At 31.4% G+C, this 17,854-nt stretch overlaps 3 protein-coding genes across 4 annotated transcripts; 1 reads left to right on the forward strand and 2 right to left on the reverse strand.

The window, feature by feature from the left end:
* The first annotated feature begins 4,097 nt into the window (after positions 1-4,097).
* Positions 4,098-5,132, forward strand: LOC120164527 (probable long-chain-alcohol O-fatty-acyltransferase 5). Its single transcript, XM_039174235.1, has one exon. It carries the CDS (start codon positions 4,098-4,100, stop codon positions 5,130-5,132), a length of 1,035 nt encoding a protein of 344 aa, XP_039030166.1.
* Positions 5,133-8,855: 3,723 nt separating this feature from the next.
* On the reverse strand, positions 8,856-11,565 carry LOC120164571 (cell division protein FtsZ homolog 1, chloroplastic-like). Of its 2 annotated transcripts, none has more exons than XM_039174267.1 (6): positions 11,196-11,565; positions 10,568-10,667; positions 10,221-10,450; positions 9,896-10,063; positions 9,383-9,616; positions 8,856-9,263 (listed from the first exon to the last, which is right to left on the reverse strand). In XM_039174267.1, exons 1-6 carry the CDS (start codon positions 11,454-11,456, stop codon positions 8,997-8,999), a joined length of 1,260 nt encoding a protein of 419 aa, XP_039030198.1. In that variant the 5' UTR covers positions 11,457-11,565; the 3' UTR covers positions 8,856-8,996. The 2 variants fall into 2 exon arrangements, with proteins under 2 accessions (XP_039030198.1, XP_039030199.1); XM_039174268.1 differs by having other exon boundaries at positions 9,896-10,059; positions 10,217-10,450.
* An 858-nt stretch (positions 11,566-12,423) lies between these two features.
* On the reverse strand, positions 12,424-14,741 carry LOC120164572 (V-type proton ATPase subunit e1-like). The gene is made up of 4 exons (XM_039174269.1): positions 14,692-14,741; positions 14,484-14,611; positions 13,815-13,862; positions 12,424-12,754 (listed from the first exon to the last, which is right to left on the reverse strand). The coding sequence occupies exons 2-4, from the start codon at positions 14,579-14,581 to the stop codon at positions 12,688-12,690; spliced, it is 213 nt and encodes a 70-aa protein (XP_039030200.1). The 5' UTR covers positions 14,582-14,611; positions 14,692-14,741; the 3' UTR covers positions 12,424-12,687.
* Positions 14,742-17,854: the final 3,113 nt, after the last annotated feature.

Here is a 17,854-nt window from a genome sequence, read left to right on the forward strand (position 1 = left end):
GTCTCTCTTCACCTTTCTACTATGCAAATGTCCCTTTTTATGGCTAATTGGGTTTTTATGGCTAATTGGTCCCAGTCCAACTCAATGAAGTCTAACGACTTGAATTATAATTTATGTGAGGTCCACATACCTCTTGAGTAGACCCAAAATTATTAGCTCGAAATTTGGAGTGTTACACTTTAAGCTCGATCGGATTTAGGGTGTTATAGATATGGTCACTTTTATTTTTATTTAATTAATATTTGGTCACCCCGAGTTAACTGTCATTAACAACAGCTAAATATTTTGATATAATTACACATATGATCCTGTTATTTATATATTCTCTCAATTTAGTCTTACTTTTAATAAACTAAAATAAATTTAATCCTCCAATCGAACGATGCTAATTGTCATGCCATGAGTCACCATTCGGTTGGAAAACTAACTTTCTTTTAATTTAATATAATATATTTATTTTCACCAATCAAAGAGTAACACATGTCACCATCTAGTTGAAATAAAACAAAAGCAAACAAATTGGGACAAAAAAGATTCAAACATTGGCCACTTAGGAAACTAAACATGTATCTAACTATTAAGCTAAGACCATTGCTTGATCTAAAGTAGACAATATGGTGTATATATTTTATATCTTAGTGTATGCATACTTAAATTCATAATATTTTATATATATTAACTTAAAAAAATATTTTTTATATTGACTTATTAAATATACTTTATTATTAACTTAATTTAAAAATATTTTATTTTTATTTTCATTTATAAATATATATTTTATGTTAAAATTTATTTAAAAATATAACTAAATTGAGAGAATATGTAAATAACATGAACCAACAACTATCACGTCACATGTTATATTAATTATTAACAACAATTAACACGTGATGACCATATCTTATTTTTTTAAAAATCAAAAATTAAATGTGAAAAAAAAACAAACCACCCATGTAGTTAATCCAAAGAAAAATAAAGAATAGAGATGGTTAACCACTTTCACGCACGCACAATTTATGTTGTCTTTTATTCATTTGCATGTTAAGATTAGAAGACCCTTTGATCAATCTATAATTTTTAAATCACTATAATAATAACGATCTGTGTGACTAAAATTAGACTGAATATTTCATTTAATTTTTTTATATTATTTTATTGAGTCCCTTGACTATTAAAAGTTATAAAATGACCCCTCAGTTATATGAAGTTATTTTGTTGAGTCCCTTGGCTATTAAAAATTAAAAAATTGTCACTCAACTATTCATTATGTTTCAAACTCATCATTTTCCATTAAAAATTAACTTCCATCTGAGTTGGACGTTAACATGCTGACTGAGATATGATACTCGATTGAGATTATGAGATCATGTTTTATCATATCTCAATTAGCAAGTTAATGTACAACTCAGATTGCTGTCAAATTTTTAACGGGAAATGACGAGTTTGGAACATAATGAATAATCAACTAACTATTTTGTAACTTTTAATAGTTAAGGGGCTTAATAATATAATATCCTATAGTCCGATAACCATTTATATACTTTATCCTTTTTGTTATTGATAAAATATTCAATTTTAATTGATCAATGAAAATTTATACTATATATCAGATTAAATATAATTAAGAATAAGAAAATTTTTACAAAAAAAGAAAAAGAAATTATAACATCATTGATATTTAATTTTTTGATTCATAAATTTAGGTTGAATTCTACTAATATCCCTTATAATATCGCGGGGTATCTAGGAGACTTCATAGTATAATATTTTTATTTTAATATATTTTATATATTTTTAATAATATTTTTATTAAAATTGTTAATAATTTATAAATATTTTTATTTTGTAACAATTTAAATTTAAATTTATTATTTTATAATATTTTATCTTTTTAATTTTATAATTTTCACTTTTTATCTTTAATATTTTCATTTTAATATATTTTATATATTTTAATAATATTTTTAAAATTTCATAGTATCTTATTTTTCTCTTAAATTTTAAGTAACCCCAACTTTCAATAAAAAATAATTATAAAACAATTATGCTCTTCAACTCAATAAAAAATTAATTATGCCTTTAAAGTTGGTTAAAAAGATAATTTTAATTCTTTGTCATGTCATCATTCACACATGGACCTTCACATCAATGTAGTGAATCATAATGTTTGTACAGTTGACTGTCATGTTAACATAGTTAATTATCGCGTTAACATCATAATTATCAGTATCGATCAAATGATAGAATTAATGTAATTACATGACTTCGAGGATAAAATTAGTGCAAATAAAAAGCAATGACTAAATTATTTATTTGAATTTACTCCTGTGACAAAATTAACCCTTAAGTTTTAATTTTTAATTATATTATTTTAAAATTTAAATTTAATGATTATATAATCACAATTTGTAGTACAAAAACATAACACGATGAATTAAAATATAATTACACTCAATCAATTAAACATATTTAAAATCAACTTTTCTATAATTAAATTTTTGTATAATTACTAAATTAGATTTACTACTATAAAATTTATACAAATTCTATGAAAAAACGAATAGAGATGGAAAACCACATAAAAAGCTTCTATACTAGAACAGAAAAAAGCAATATGATATAACCTTTTATAATTTATATTCCATACACTATAAAAGAGTTACATTTAATTTATTGGTACTTCTCGTTTTTATATATATTTTCAATTTATATGTTATAGGATAAAGTAGTAACTATATCTATTATGATATATAAATTGAATTGTTGAAATAATAAAAAAAATAAAATAAAAAAGTCTTTCTATTTTTATACTCTGCCTTGGACGTACTTATGATTTTATGTTAGGGAATGTGAACTTAAACTTATAAAATTTTAGGGAATGAAAACAAATTTTTAATAGAAAATATACAGAAAAATTCTAAAATATATGATAATTTTAAATTTTTAGGGGAGGCGACCGTCGCGGTCCACCCCACCTAGGTAAATCCCTGACTCTATCTATTTTTTTACATCTAATTAAAAAATGATGTACAAACACCCTTAATTTATTGACATGTGAAATCCGAGCCTAACTTTTGGCATGTGATTTATAGGGCTCCCTTGCACATATAATATAGGGTTGTGAGAAAAATTATTTTTACATATAAATCATCCACTATATTATTTTTTGAACTAGGGCTTCTTATTAGTATGAAGACGTCGTGCACTCTTGGGGTCTTCTCTATTTGCCTGAAGACGTCATATAGTCGTGGGGTCTTCTTCATTTTCCTGAATACGCCATGCAATTTTGAAGTCTTCATATTTAGCTTGAAGACGCGTGGAGCACCTGACGTCTTTAGGTTAGTACTGTTCAATTCACCCTAGATGGGAAAATAATGTCAGGGGTGGATTAAATTAGGAATTAAAAAATCTCACTTACATTATCTCGGTCATTTTGCCAGCCCTGCCTTAATTTATTGACATGTGAAATCCGAGCCTAACTTTTGGCAAGTTTGAAACTGGATTTATAGGACTTCTAAATTCAAGCCACACCTAACATTACTCAATCTAATGAATTCAATAACGTTCAGATAAGATACTAACAACAACATATTTACTTTATAATGAAGTATAATTAAATTATTAAGTTAAAAACATATATAGATAAGTAAATGTATATCTATAACACAAAACAAAAGCATATCTGTTAAAATTATGTCAATAGAAAAAATATATGTTAAATATAATCTTAATTAAATATATACTTGTGTGAAAAATGTAACAATTATAACAAAAAATGGATATAATATTGGGAAAATTAATATTTTAATTCAAATATTAAATGGGGCAAAGGTTTTCTACCATTTTAGATAGGAATCCTATTATCTTCCAACTAAGGCAGTAATTTGATCAATCTCAGTGATCCAAAATGCAGGATCACTAACTACCTACCAATCAAAGTTGAGTTACGTACTTCCCATGTTTTGATAGATCCCTATACCAAGCAACGCCTAATCTTCCAATGTGCTTTATGTGTAAATGTGTGTGTATGTACATATATATATATATATATATATATATATACACACCGTCATATTATGTATACAAGGTAGAGGAAAATGGAGGGTGAGCTCAAGAACTTGATTAGGTTATGGTTCTTAACGATATTATCATTATATTATTGCTACCACATTTCATCAAAGATTTCAAAGGGCTTCCCAAGGCTTGTCTCAATCTTCCCAGTCCTCATTCTATTTTCAATTATCCCTTTTGATCTTCAAACTTTTCATATTGGATCAAGTTGTGTGTTTCTCCTTTCATGGCTGGCCAATTTCAAGCTCGTTTTATTTGCCTTCGATCAGGGTCCCCTTTCACCTCTCCCCCCAAAGCCTTATCTTTTCATCCTCACAGCTTATTTACCTTTCAAGATCAAAGGAAACTCAGTTAAAAATGGTGAAACCCCAAGAGGTCACTGTATGGTCGTGGAGGCTGCGAAACAGGCCACATTGCTGGTTTTTCTGTTTTGTTCTTACAACTTTAAGCAATATTTCCATGGCAATGTTTTGCTGGTCCTCTACCTCTTCCACACTTGTTTTACAATCCAGTTGTTGTTAGCTGTGGCTGCAATCCCAGCCCAGCTCTTGCTCCCTGGTGCGAAACTGGAGCCACAGTTCAAAGCACCGCTTCGAGCCACTTCACTGCAAGACTTCTGGGGACATAGATGGAACCTCAGGGTCTCAGATACACTGCGTTCGACCATATACGACCCTGTAAAAACCATTTCTACGCGTATAATCGGACGTAGGTGGGCTTCATACCCTGCTGTTATGGCAACATTCGTCATTTCTGGTTTGATGCATGAACTGATATATTACCATATAATCCGCGAATACCCTACGTGGGAGGTCACTTGGTTCTTCGTTTTACAAGGACTATTCGTTGATTTAGAGATCTTTCTGAAGAAAAAATTGGTGGCCACCGGAAAGTTCAAGCTCCACCAGACCATTTCAGGACCCTTGGCGTTGGCAAATATAGCTCTCACCGCAGCCTGCTTATCGTACACTCAACTCTTGAGAAATGGTGCCGACGAGAAGATTATCAACGAATTCAATGAATGTGTACGGTTTTTAGTGGGAGCTGCACAAGTTTTATAATTTCTCATATAGATATGATTTCTTTAACCTTGTATCCGTTTGCATGTTAAGATCATACTCTTTAATAAGAAGTTTTATAATTTCTCATATAGTTTTAGTCGATAAATACTCGATTTGAATAGATTCGACTTGAGTTCTTAACGAGTCGAAATGAATTACTTGATACTCGACTCAAAAAATTCGTAATAAATTAAAAAAATTAATATATTAAAATGTTATTTAAAAAAATAAAAATACATATGAAAAGGTAGACTTGTAAATGAACTGAACGTTCAGCGAATCGTTCATGAACCGTGCGGCGAGAAGTTCGTTTATGTTTGTTTATTTATTAAATGAACGAACATGAACAAGATTTTGTGTTCGTTTAATTAAATGAATGAGCATGAACAAAGGGCTCGTTCGTTCATTTACGTTCGTGAACGTTCGATTATATGTTCGTTTATGTTCGTTCATTTATGTTCATTTATGTTTGTTCATTTATGTTCGAACAGAGGACAAGTTGAATATGTTACGAAGATTATTGAAGTTGTTTGGATTTCAAGAAGATTGTTTTATTAAACAAATTAACTTTACGATTTTATTATGTTCATACAGTTTATTTATGGTTTATGTATGTTTTTGTCGTATTCGAACAAATTAACTCTAAAGTTACAGGTTATATTAATGAATTTTAAGTTATTATCCTTGTTGTTTACTTTTTTACGTTCGTTTGTTGTGTTCGAATAAGTTTTTTTATGTTTGTGTTGTTCGTTTATGTTCGTTCGTTCGTGTTCGTTTATTATTTAAATGAACGAACATGAACAAGCTATATTCCTTAATGAACGAACATGAACCAAAAAAAATTTGTTCGTTTACGTTCGTGTTCGTTTATGTTCGTTTATTTATTAAATGAACGAACATGAACATACCTCCGTTCGTGTGCGTTCAGTTCGTTTACATGCCTATGAAAAGGTGTGAAGAATCTTTCTTGTTGTTTCTTTCCTTTTATATATAATACATATGAAAAGAACTCCTTAATTTCTTGGATAAGACCAGACAAAACATAAGAGAGTTTTTGTAATGACTTAAACGTTAATAATTAGTATATTACTGCCATATTATGTATACAATGAGAGCACGGCCTGGGAGGGTAAAGGTATAGGAACATGGAGGGTGAGCTCAAGAACTTGATTAGGTTATGCGTCTTAACAATATCACTGTCATTATATTATTGCTGCCATATTCATCAAAGAGCTTCTTCCCACGTGTATTTGAAAATACAACATTTATAGTACTATAAAACAAAGAAGAAACGTCAACGAGACTTCCTTTACTTTTCCTCCATAAAAAATTGGCATGGAAAATGACATGCAACTGAAATTATTCGTCCTTTTTTCTTTCTTTTTTTTTCAAAACTCAAACAAATGCAAGACAAAGAAATGAATGATTCCTTTTTTATTTTTTTTTATAGAACAAATTGAAAAAGACCCTGATAATGGGTTAAGCAACGTTGAGGTTGCTTCGGCGGGAAATCTCGCGGCAGTCTTAATATACTTGGCCGTCGTTTAATTCTACTGTTCGACCATCAAAAGTTCAATCAAACTCAGGTAATTTCAATTTTTGCTTTCGTGCTTTTTATTTAATCCGATCTCTCTCTCTCTCTGCCCCCCACCCGATTTTCCAAACTTGTTTTATTTGGGGTTTGATTGACTGCTCATTCGATTTCAGTTTCCTCCTTGTAAGTTGTTTGTGAATTTCGTTTATTTTTTTCATTAAATTTTCATTAAATGATATGGTTATTTGCTTAATTCACTGGAATTTGGGGAAGTTGGGAATTTGTTGTTGGGTCTTGAATCAGTTTCCTTCTTTTTTCCTTATTTATTATATTGGAATTAATTTGATTGCTAAATTTTTCTTTTATATATAATCTTCCAAATTTGGATACTTTAGACCATACACTGTTCAAAAAAGGGGCTGTTTCCCGCTTTTGCAGTTTAAATAAAGTCTCTTGAAGACCCATCTGATATAGGGTTTGCTTTGGATTCAGCTTAATTTAGCATCATACATAGGAAAAGGGGAATTTTGTTGATGGCCCTTAATAAAGTTAATTTTATGAGGTGGACAATTGGGTATAATTTGATTTCTTAATTCTTTTTGGATTTTCTTGATATTTATTCTGTTTTCAATTTAAGTTCATGTCCAGTTGTAAAAGAATTTTTTTTCTTGCGCGTTATGCTGGATTGTATAATTGCTTTAGTTTCCTCAACTGATGAACGTGTCTTTTTCAAGCAGAGCAAGATGAGGGTCTTGAGAAGTTGGAGGAGACAGTATTAAGTACAAAGCATATTGCATTGGCGGTCAATGAAGAACTTGATCTGCATACCAGACTCATTGTATGTTGCTCTTTATTCTTTTCTTTTGCTTCTAATTTCTTTAAAGCAAATGCTTGGTGAAGATTGATTCACAATCGGTAAACTTTATGTTGTGCTCCCTCTCAATGCAGGATGGCCTAGACGAACATGTTGATGTTACCGATTCTCGCCTACGGGTAAAAGACTTGCTATTAATTAACATTTTAAATGCATAGCACAATATCTTCCTTTTGTTTTTGAAAGGTATGAAACCGAATGACTGCTGTTTAATATATTTATCCAGCCCCCCTACTAGAAATAGGCATTCCTATAAATGACTTTAAGCCTCAGAATATGTCATGTTGTGGGAAATAATTGGTGATGAATCTTGTTAGGGAGGAAGGATAGAATTCATGGTCATTCAATTTGTGTTTAGAATAGACAAAAAGATCTCAAGTAAACTAAGAATTCGATGACTTTTAGTTATTTAAATTATACTGTCATAGTGGATTCTAAGGATTTTGTTTTCTTTGCTAACAGAGAGTACAGAGAAACCTAGCAATTTTGAACAAGCGAACCAAGGTGGTTGTTCCTGTATGTGCATGCTATTAGCCGTTATCGGAATCGTGATTTTGGTTGTCGCATTATACCTTCTGATAAAATATTTGTAATTACCAACAATTGCAAATACAACAAGTTCACCATTGTTGTATGGGTGTCATGAGTGGAGTTGGTTTTCATTTTTTACCTCCATGTTGGATACTTATTATTTGCCTTTGTGCGCCTCCTTTTCCTTGTATGTTCTCAAAACTATGTAAATTACAAGTAATTTAAGTCTTGTAGACAAATTTTAACTATTTATCATATATTATTTCTTTTGTTGACGAATCTAAAGCATTGTAGCCAGCATGAATTAGAGTAATCGGGGATAGAATTACCTGCCTCGGTCTGCAATAGGCCAACCCGGGGAATGGTATTTGAGCCTGATCCGACTATCTCTTTTTTAATCAAATCCCATGTTCTTAAGTGTGTCAAAATTTTGACATATGGGTGGGGCTGAGTAATATCAGGTCTAAGATCGGGTTTAAAAGGTTTAATCGTTTTGATTCAATTCATGAACATCTCGAACAACAATGTTGAACTTACAAGCAACATCAGATGTGCTTGTATGAAGTGATTTTGAATGCGTCATTGTTGTTTATAGATATCTTTGTATGCCAGTTTGGTTCTATAAGAATTATTTAATTCTCCAAAAATGTTGAACATGGATTCTTAAAGAAGAAGCAAAAGAACATGAATCGAATCAATGTGATAACATCCACAACCTCATACGTGGAATCATTTCAAGCTCATCTCTTCATGCTAGTTCGGGATTCAAGCATGGACACATATGTTAGCCTACTCAAAACCCGTTAATTATTGAAGGGGAACACAATCATATAAAACAAATGGCAACTAATAATACTCATAAGCTTCAAGATCTTTACACAACTAATGGAAAAAGGCAGGTCTATGATCGAAGAGATCAAGGAAATTAGAATAATAGCCTTCGAGGGGGTGATCCAGATGGAACAGAAGAAGGTGATGACGGTTTGATGGGTAAGGATATCCCCTTTCTTTCTTGTCCTCCTGCAACTTTGTCGATCAGTTTTGCAGCCTTGGGGTCAGTTAATAGTGTCTTCTGAAACGACTGTGAGAAGCCCGTAGCAATAATAGTCACATGGATCTCCCCGTTGTAACGATCATCGACAACAGCACCAAATATGATGTTAGCCGAAGGATCAGCCAAACTTGTCACAACCTGAAAATCAGCAAAATCTAACACAGATCACAAAGAGAATGTAGCCAAAATGTGTTTCATTTTCCATAAACATGAGAAGATTGAACACGCAAAGAAGAAATTTCTAACACCATGTGTACCTGTGACACTCTATTTACTTCCTGCAGCGTTATATCCTTTCCTCCAGTAATATTATATACCACACCAGTAGCTGATTGAATTGATGATCCAATTAAGGGAGCCAAAGTTGCTTGTTCTGCCGCTTCTTCGGCGCGGTTTTTGCTAGAGGAAACTCCTACCCCAAGCATTGCAGTTCCAGAATCTTTCATGACTGCCTTGACATCCGCAAAATCCACATTCACCAATCCAGGTATCTGCAAAAAGAAAGAAATTCCATTAGTCATAAAGCTCGAAACCAGAAAATAGGAAACGGTAAAAGCAATTATTAAACCAAGTTTAAATGGTTCGAGCATTTAATCATTTATGGCCTAGATGAAAACAATTCATGCATCACCAAATATATTCAGTAGTTATTGCAAGCTACAGGTCATAATGTCTAACAAGAATGATCAAGTAAAATCTGAAAACCTCTAGAAACATTGCAATCTAAGAATATTTGAAAATGTAGCTAGGCATGTGAAAGAATCAGAGACCGTGATTATATCTGAAATTCCTTGAACCCCTTGACGTAGAACATCATCAGCAAGAAGAAAAGCATCTTGAAGAGGTGTCTGCTCATCAGCAATATCAAGCAGACGGTCATTGGGAATCACTATGAGAGTATCAACATTCTTTTGCAACTTTTCGATGGCCTCCAGAGCCTGCAAATATAGAGATATGAGACAATTTAAATGACTGAAAATTTGGAGGTTGTATTGCACTTTTGCATAACCAATTGGTTCTATACTGGACAAGGATTTCATGCTATATATCTCCCACTATATGGAGCATCGAATGAAAGGTGTCAAACAAACATGCCTGCACAGTTCGTTTGCGCCCCTCAAAGCTGAAGGGATAGGTTACCACACCAACAGTCAAATAGCCAGCCTCTTTGGCTATCTGGGCAACAACTGGAGCAGCACCGGACCCAGTGCCTCCACCCATGCCAGCAGTTATAAAGACAAGATCTGAGCCCTTAAGAGCATTTGCAATGGCATCTTTAGATTCCTCTGCAGCTTGTTCACCCAAAAGCGGATTTCCACCAGTCCCTACATTTCAGTCAATTGATTCACATCGTTAAATCAAATATAAAGCAAGTAAATAGCCCTACAACAAATCACAAGAGACAAAATGATGTTCTCATTGATCAAACAAGAGTGCTCGACCTAGTCCACGAGTCAAAAGCTCGCCAATTTGAAGTGGATTCTCAGCAGCGGACTGTAGTAGTGCTTGAGAATCCGTGTTTATAGCATAGAAATCAACACCCTAATTCCAAAACAAAGCAGAAATGACATCAGTAATTCCCTTTTGGAAGTTAAACATTCTGAGTAATGCATTTATGACTGTAGTGCCTTGAATTATCATCTCCATTACCTTCATACACTTTAAATTCAGCCGAACAAATTCTCAGCAAAAGGAGAAAGAGAGCTATGTTTTTAACTAATGTAGCACAAAGGCAAATTCAAATAAAAATCATTGACTAATCATCAAACACTAATTTCAAAACGGCGCTGAGTTTATACGAAGGCAAACTTGAAATTAGATTAAACTTAATTTCGCAAATTCTCAAATTGACAACCAGAACCCATTCAATCAAAATGTCGGCTAAAACCCATCAGCAAAGCCACTTAAAAATGGTAAACCCCACAAAAATTCTCCATTTTTTCAAACTTAAAGCTAAATCCACCTCAAGAAACAACACACATTGAGTCGGAGAGTAAAATAACCCATAAAATTTCACATAATTTGGTAAATTTAAAGCAAAAACCCAATAGAAAGCAGATGAAAACTAACCTGTAAACCGCTACCAATCATTCGATTAACAGCATTGTTACCACCTCCACCAACACCAACCACCTTTATCTTAGCGGTTTCCATTGGAGCAAACGAACAGCTTATCCCTCCAAAACGGTGACGCATCCTCAAAAAGCTTTTCTTCAATGGATATTTTGAAGAAAAACGTAGTCTTGAAGAAAACAAAGAAGAAAAAGAAGAAGCAGGAGGAGGAGATAATGATAGTAATTCATTTGGGTTTGTTACTTGAAGTGTCGCCATTTTTGACAGAAAGGAAGACACTTGATTGAATGGAGAAGCAAGGAGAGATGGGCTCTTAGGGTTTCAGAGAGAATTTCAGTAAATCATTTGCAAGGAAATGTTCTTGAGAAAACCACTTGAACAGATTAGATGCCACATCCTCTAGCCGTCTCACCTTCCCAGGTTTTAGCAGGAGAACATTAGAACGATGTCGTTTTCTCTCCTTCCATATTTATAGTCTTTTTTTAATTAATTTTCATTTTTCTTAAAACGAATCACATTAATGCTTCAAAACTAACTAGATTATTTTTTTTTGAAAATAAGATAAATCTCAACAAAATTTAGATTTTATCTAAAATTACATTTTAAATTATAATTTCTTTAGAAACGATGGTTATAAATGTTAAAAACTTCAAATTTTATCTTTGAAAATAGTCACATAAATTAATTACATTTTATTTAATTCCAAGTCGACCTATAACCGCAAATTGTTTAAATAAAAATGTTACACATCTAATAATCAATGATTACCTAAAAACATTTCATCTTGTCAAAATAATTTTTTCTTATAAAAATCATTTATTATTTAAAGTAAATATTTATTATTTGTAACATATATCATACTATCAAATGTTGATATAATATTATCACATATGTTCACACGTTATATGTTAATGTAAGATATATGTGTACCGTGCGCTAATACGACATTATCACGTCAACAATAAATATTGGCATTAATCGCTTAAAGATTTTCTTCCAAACTTTAATCAAAATGAAAACATTGAAAGTTAAAATGTTTGAAAAAAAAGATTAAATAATTATTATGTCAAACGTTAATGGTTAATTTCGATATTGTGCCAAAATAAATGTTAAGGGCTAATTTGAATATTGTGTCGATAAATAAAACAAAACAACATAGAACGTTGCTATTACTTCCATTCAACTTAATGCTGTTTGAGTTGCTTTGAAGCTGCAACATGAAATCAGACAGGTAAACCGAAATATAATCTTTTATTTCACCGAAACTTCGTAATGTCTGATAAAACAACACTAATTTCTTTTATGAAAATTGAATAAAAGATAACAATGTGAGTGTAACAAATGAGAAACTGATAGCATCAAGTGCCAAGTTCAAGCTCGAATTCGACATAACCAACACCAGAAGGCACACAAATAATTCTTGATAACTAAATTCAGATGTCGATTCGCAGTCTGAGTTTCAGTTTACCTATAATCTTCTGGAAGAACTTCATTCCCCTTCACTTAAAATGGGGACAATGAGTGGTTTCATCTGTGCAAGATATACAATTGCCCACCTATCAAATAAGAAACCAACATTAAAAACTAGGAAGACAATCAAAATAAGACAATATTTACTTGCTAATACGTGCTCTACGTGACAAAAGGTGGCCCCACATAGGTCTTCCCCAGAAAACCTAGTAACTAAGTTAAACAATGTAAAACCTGAGCCCCCAAAAGTGCTGGCAAAGTCACTTTCTGCCTCCAAGTTAAGTTCCTTGCTCAAATCCTTCCACCAGAAGGAAAAGAACTTTTGGAAGGTAACCGAGAGATTTGATCAACTTAATTTTAAGGAATTAAGCTCCATAAATATAACTGCGCATCAGTGACTGGCAGGAGGAAAGAAAGAATGCATATAGATTCGTCTCTCGGAGGCTCGATAGTCTATGAAAGGATGCATATTAACATGCTGAATGTATGAATACATTATTTGTAATGAAGAGTATACAATACATTATTTGTAATGAAGAGTATACAAGCATTCAAGAGTGCCAAAGGAAGAAGAGAAAACAAATTTTACTGTTATTCTAAATTACACTCAGAGGTTTATCATCGACCATGGAAACCCTTAACCTACCTTATTCCACGAAATTGCAACCATCAAAATCTCATAAATAGGATAGCAAACAATAGCAAAGCATGGTGCATAAAGAGCTCCGCCTTTAAAAGGTATACTATTCAGTGAATTCATTGATAAAGAATCTAATCAAAATGCTGGACAAGAAATTATTCTATGTTTTACCACAACAAGTTCTTTATAAGCAGCTTAGAACCATTCAAATTTAGTAACACGCCAAATATCCTAAGACTAGGATACACACACACTAGAAGAAAAGCAATTTCCAACTGCACAAATGTGAGGAAGAAATGAAAAGGCATTACAATATGTTGTTCTTCTAAACTAAAATTTAGGATAAATAACATGGCTAACCGGAGTCCAATGTTAATAATCATCAAGATTTAAGGGTTATATAAAAAATCAGATAGTTAATAATGTACCAGCTGTGCATGTATATATACATATAAAGATCAATCTACCGTGAAGAACAAGAAAATGTAAAACAGAAATAAACTTACATCATCCAACAACAGACAGTTGCAGTAATGACCAATGTTAGATGGAGCCTGCAAAAAGAAACAAGAACAAAGGTTTTCAGAGGGTAATCGGCCTTTAGAATCTAGATGACAAACCAAGCTATATAGTATATGATGGCATCTATGTTACTTCGACTTGGGTGTGAATGTCGGATATGGTTATGAGTCCGATATGCTTATATTCATTCTTTTTCAATTTTTTACACGTGTTTGGAGAGCCCTTGGATATGATGTATATGGTTGGGCATGGGCATAGGTAGTTCAAGAAAAATGAAGAGTCCGAGTAATAAATAAAATTGTCGAAGATCAGCTTGATAGATCACCCATCTATTACCCAACACAATGATAGGAGATAAAATTAAATTCAAGGTGAGAGTAAACAACCACAGCACGCACAATTTATGAATTTAACATTGGTTCACAGTGATAACCTGATATTCACTTCAATTACCAAAATTAAAGTATATTTCATTATGTATACCAATTGAAAGATGTCCTTTAAACATAATTGAAGGAACATAAAACCAACATTTAAAAAAAAGGCAACAACTTTTAGCATATGAACTTAAAATCTAAAAAAAGCATAATAAGATAGCAAAATTAATCGAAAAAAGTAAAAGAGATAGAGAGAAATTGTTAAAGGGAACTTACAGATTAGCAGAGGGTCCTCGGTTACAACAGATTCTTGTACAAAGAGAAGCAATGATCCCAATCACAGCAAAAATTAGGGTTGTTACCAAGAAACCCATTTTCCAGATCTCGGTTTTACACACTAATTCCTGTAAAAAAATTATATTTTGAAAAGCTTCCTCTGCAAAAGCCAAAAACAAACTTCGAGGTCGGCAATAAATCCACTAACCTTTTTGTTTAATTTCTGGGGGCAAATGTAAGAAAATAACAGGAATTGAGATCTTAATTAGAGCTAGGAAGTTTCGTTCCAACAAAGGTTTTAGGTTTTTAGTTGTGGATCGTCAAGAAGCGGAAAAACTCATTAACGACCCAAATGGAACAAAATGGGCTAACTATTTTGCCATTTGAGCTAAGATAGCCCATGATTATTTTGGATAAACTATGTATCTAATCACTTAATTATTATTTTGGTTCTATTTTAGTATTCAATTATTATTTTTTAAGTACTAACCAAGTGGCTTCGGTGGTAAATGAATTATTATTATTTCTTGAGGTCCCAAGTTAGAGCACCAGGAATAACAGAGATGTGAGCATTCAATGTCAAATGATTGAGAGTTATCTTTAAACTGATATTGCATTTTAATTAACCCATATTAATTAAAAAAATATTATTATTTAAACTACACTTAAAGTTACATTTGATCACTTGTTATTAAAAAATTAACAATTATATTAATGTATAACCACAAGATATTTAGGGTGCGTTTGGTTCACGGAATGTAAGATTACCAGTGGGAATAAAAGATTATCAGGGAATAGGATTACTGGGAATGTTGTATTTTGTGTTTGGTTGGTTTAGCAGGAATGTAAGATTACCGTGTTTGGTTAAAGGAATAAAAAATTATTGGAATGTATATTTGACCAAATTGTCCTTATTATATATTTGTATAATATTACAAATTGTAAAATATTTATATATTTTCTTTAAAAAAATTAAATTCATAATATTTATATAATTTTTTTACAAAATTAAAAATATAAAAAATGTTTAATGAAAAGGTAAAAAAAATTTTAACCCCTGAACTTCATATAAAATTTTAATTATAGACTTTTTTTTTGTAAATCTAAAATAATTTAAGGATAAATTTGTAATTTAACCTTCGTAGAATTTTTATTATTCAATGACAGAAGAATGATATTTTTGGAAAAAAAATAAAAAATTTAAGGGCATTTTAGTCCAAAACGATTGTAATGTTACAATACCTAAGGGAAGGGAGGTAATGACATTCCCGGTAATATATCCCAAAAAATCTACTATTGGTAATAAAACATTACCGGGAATGAGATTCTCGGCCAACCAAACATGGGAAGGTGGGATTCCCATGGGATGAGAATCCCACAATCATTGAACCAAACACCCCCTTATTACATCATGATTGAAAAATAAAAAAAATTATCATGTTAACAGTTTTGTTTGTTGTTGAACGAAGAGTGACTAAAATAGAACTAAAAAGTAACGTTAGATGGGTGACTAAATCTATAGTTTACTCTTTTATTTTATTATTATTATTAATTTTTTAGCATTGTATATGTCGGACTTCGCTGGGCAAATAATCTAGGCAAAAAAATTAAGAAAGGAAAATTAATTTATAATCTAAGTCATTGTTATAATATACTTGAAATTTGTCGCATAAAATAATGAGTTCTATAAAGTATAATAAATAATTATGACTCATCATATTCATATATATATATTCTAATAATGATCTAAATCTCAAATTAATTTTTTAATATATAAATGTCTAAAAAAATAATTCTCACCCACAATATCATTAAATTTTGTTGATATATGCCGTTTATTATTATATTTTCTTATTCATCAACTTGATTTTCTTCATATTATATTATTTATTTTGTGTCATTTGTTTGGGAGTTACATAGTACAAGTTATTTTATAAAAAATTAAAATGCATTATTGATTTTTTTATATTTACTAGTTTATATGATTAAATTAATAAAAACCTAAATATAAGAGATAAAAATTATTTTATCTTAAAAAAATTAAATAATAAAAAACATATCTATCAACCCAATTAAATCTTGGGACAGTTACAATATGGACCATTTATCTCGATGTTTAATATACATAAATATAAATCATATTGACATTCTAAGTTTGCGTGTCAATGGAAAAGACAACCAACCTGGGTAAATTTTGGAAATCACCTTAAATACAAGAAGCAGTAAACAAGTTAGTTGACCCTATTCCCATATGTAATGGGGTGAGGGGATATAGGATAGTAGGATGACCCTAACGTCAGATTGAGAGGAACTTACGTGGAAGACTTCCGGCAGTCAGAATTATGAATTGTCCACCGTGAAACTCGATCTCACGACCACAAGGTTAAGAGCCTTGCGCTCTACCAACTGAGCTGGACGTGCAATTCACAAGCACTAAACAAGTGAAATAACGAAGCCAGAATGGCATCATAAACAAAAACCTCGAGCAAACAAAGAGGGGTCCAAAAAAGAATCGAACCGCCCTTCTAAATGTAATTTTGGGTAAACTACGTAATTAGTATTTAAATTTTCACTTTTCATAAGTTTGAGTATCTAAACTTTTAATTTTTACAAAATCACACATAAAGTTCTCATTTGCGGACGGTTTTTCTCTTTTTCTTGTTTTTTTTCAGTTTTAAGACTAAATTAAAAGAAATTGAAAAATTCACTGACTAAAATAAAATTTATAAAAAGTTAAGTATTTAATAAAATTAAAGGGTGAGTTTAAGAAATGAGCTAAAAATTAATCCACTTAAAGTTTATTTTTAAAAGTTCTATTTGAGTCACTTCACTCTCATTTCTTTAAAATTTTGATTCAAAATGTAAAAAATGAAATACTTCATCAACTGCTGATAATTTTGTCAAAATTATTTTTCATCTATCGACAACTTTATCAATCATTATGAAATTTATCCTATTTCCTTAAATAATTTTTTTACGATCTTCATTCCCTTAATTTTATTTTTCATCATCAATATAAATATTCCCCTAATTTAATCAGAAAATCCCTTTCGCCTTCACCTTGACTTGGTGGCCGGACATTGTCCGATTGTGGTTCATTTCCTTTAAGCCTAAATGATTTGACGATATAATTTTCCGTAGCAATCATATGGTTCAGTAGACTGTTGGCACATGTGGTTGGGATCGTGGCACATGTGGTTGGGATCGAGGAATTTGAGGTTATAAGGTTAAGTTGGAATCTTACCACCGTTACTTTTAGTAGACAATGTGTAAATTCTTATTTAAATTTCAATTGAGTATTAGGTATGTCTTGACCCTAGACTGAGGGGTCACCATGACCTATTTTTTTTAAGTGCATTCAATAAAAGTTA

The sequence above is a fragment of the Hibiscus syriacus genome, unplaced genomic scaffold (assembly GCF_006381635.1).
Source record: "Hibiscus syriacus cultivar Baekdansim isolate YM2019G1 unplaced genomic scaffold, ASM638163v2 tig00111540_pilon, whole genome shotgun sequence".
Taxonomy (NCBI): Eukaryota; Viridiplantae; Streptophyta; class Magnoliopsida; order Malvales; family Malvaceae; genus Hibiscus; species Hibiscus syriacus.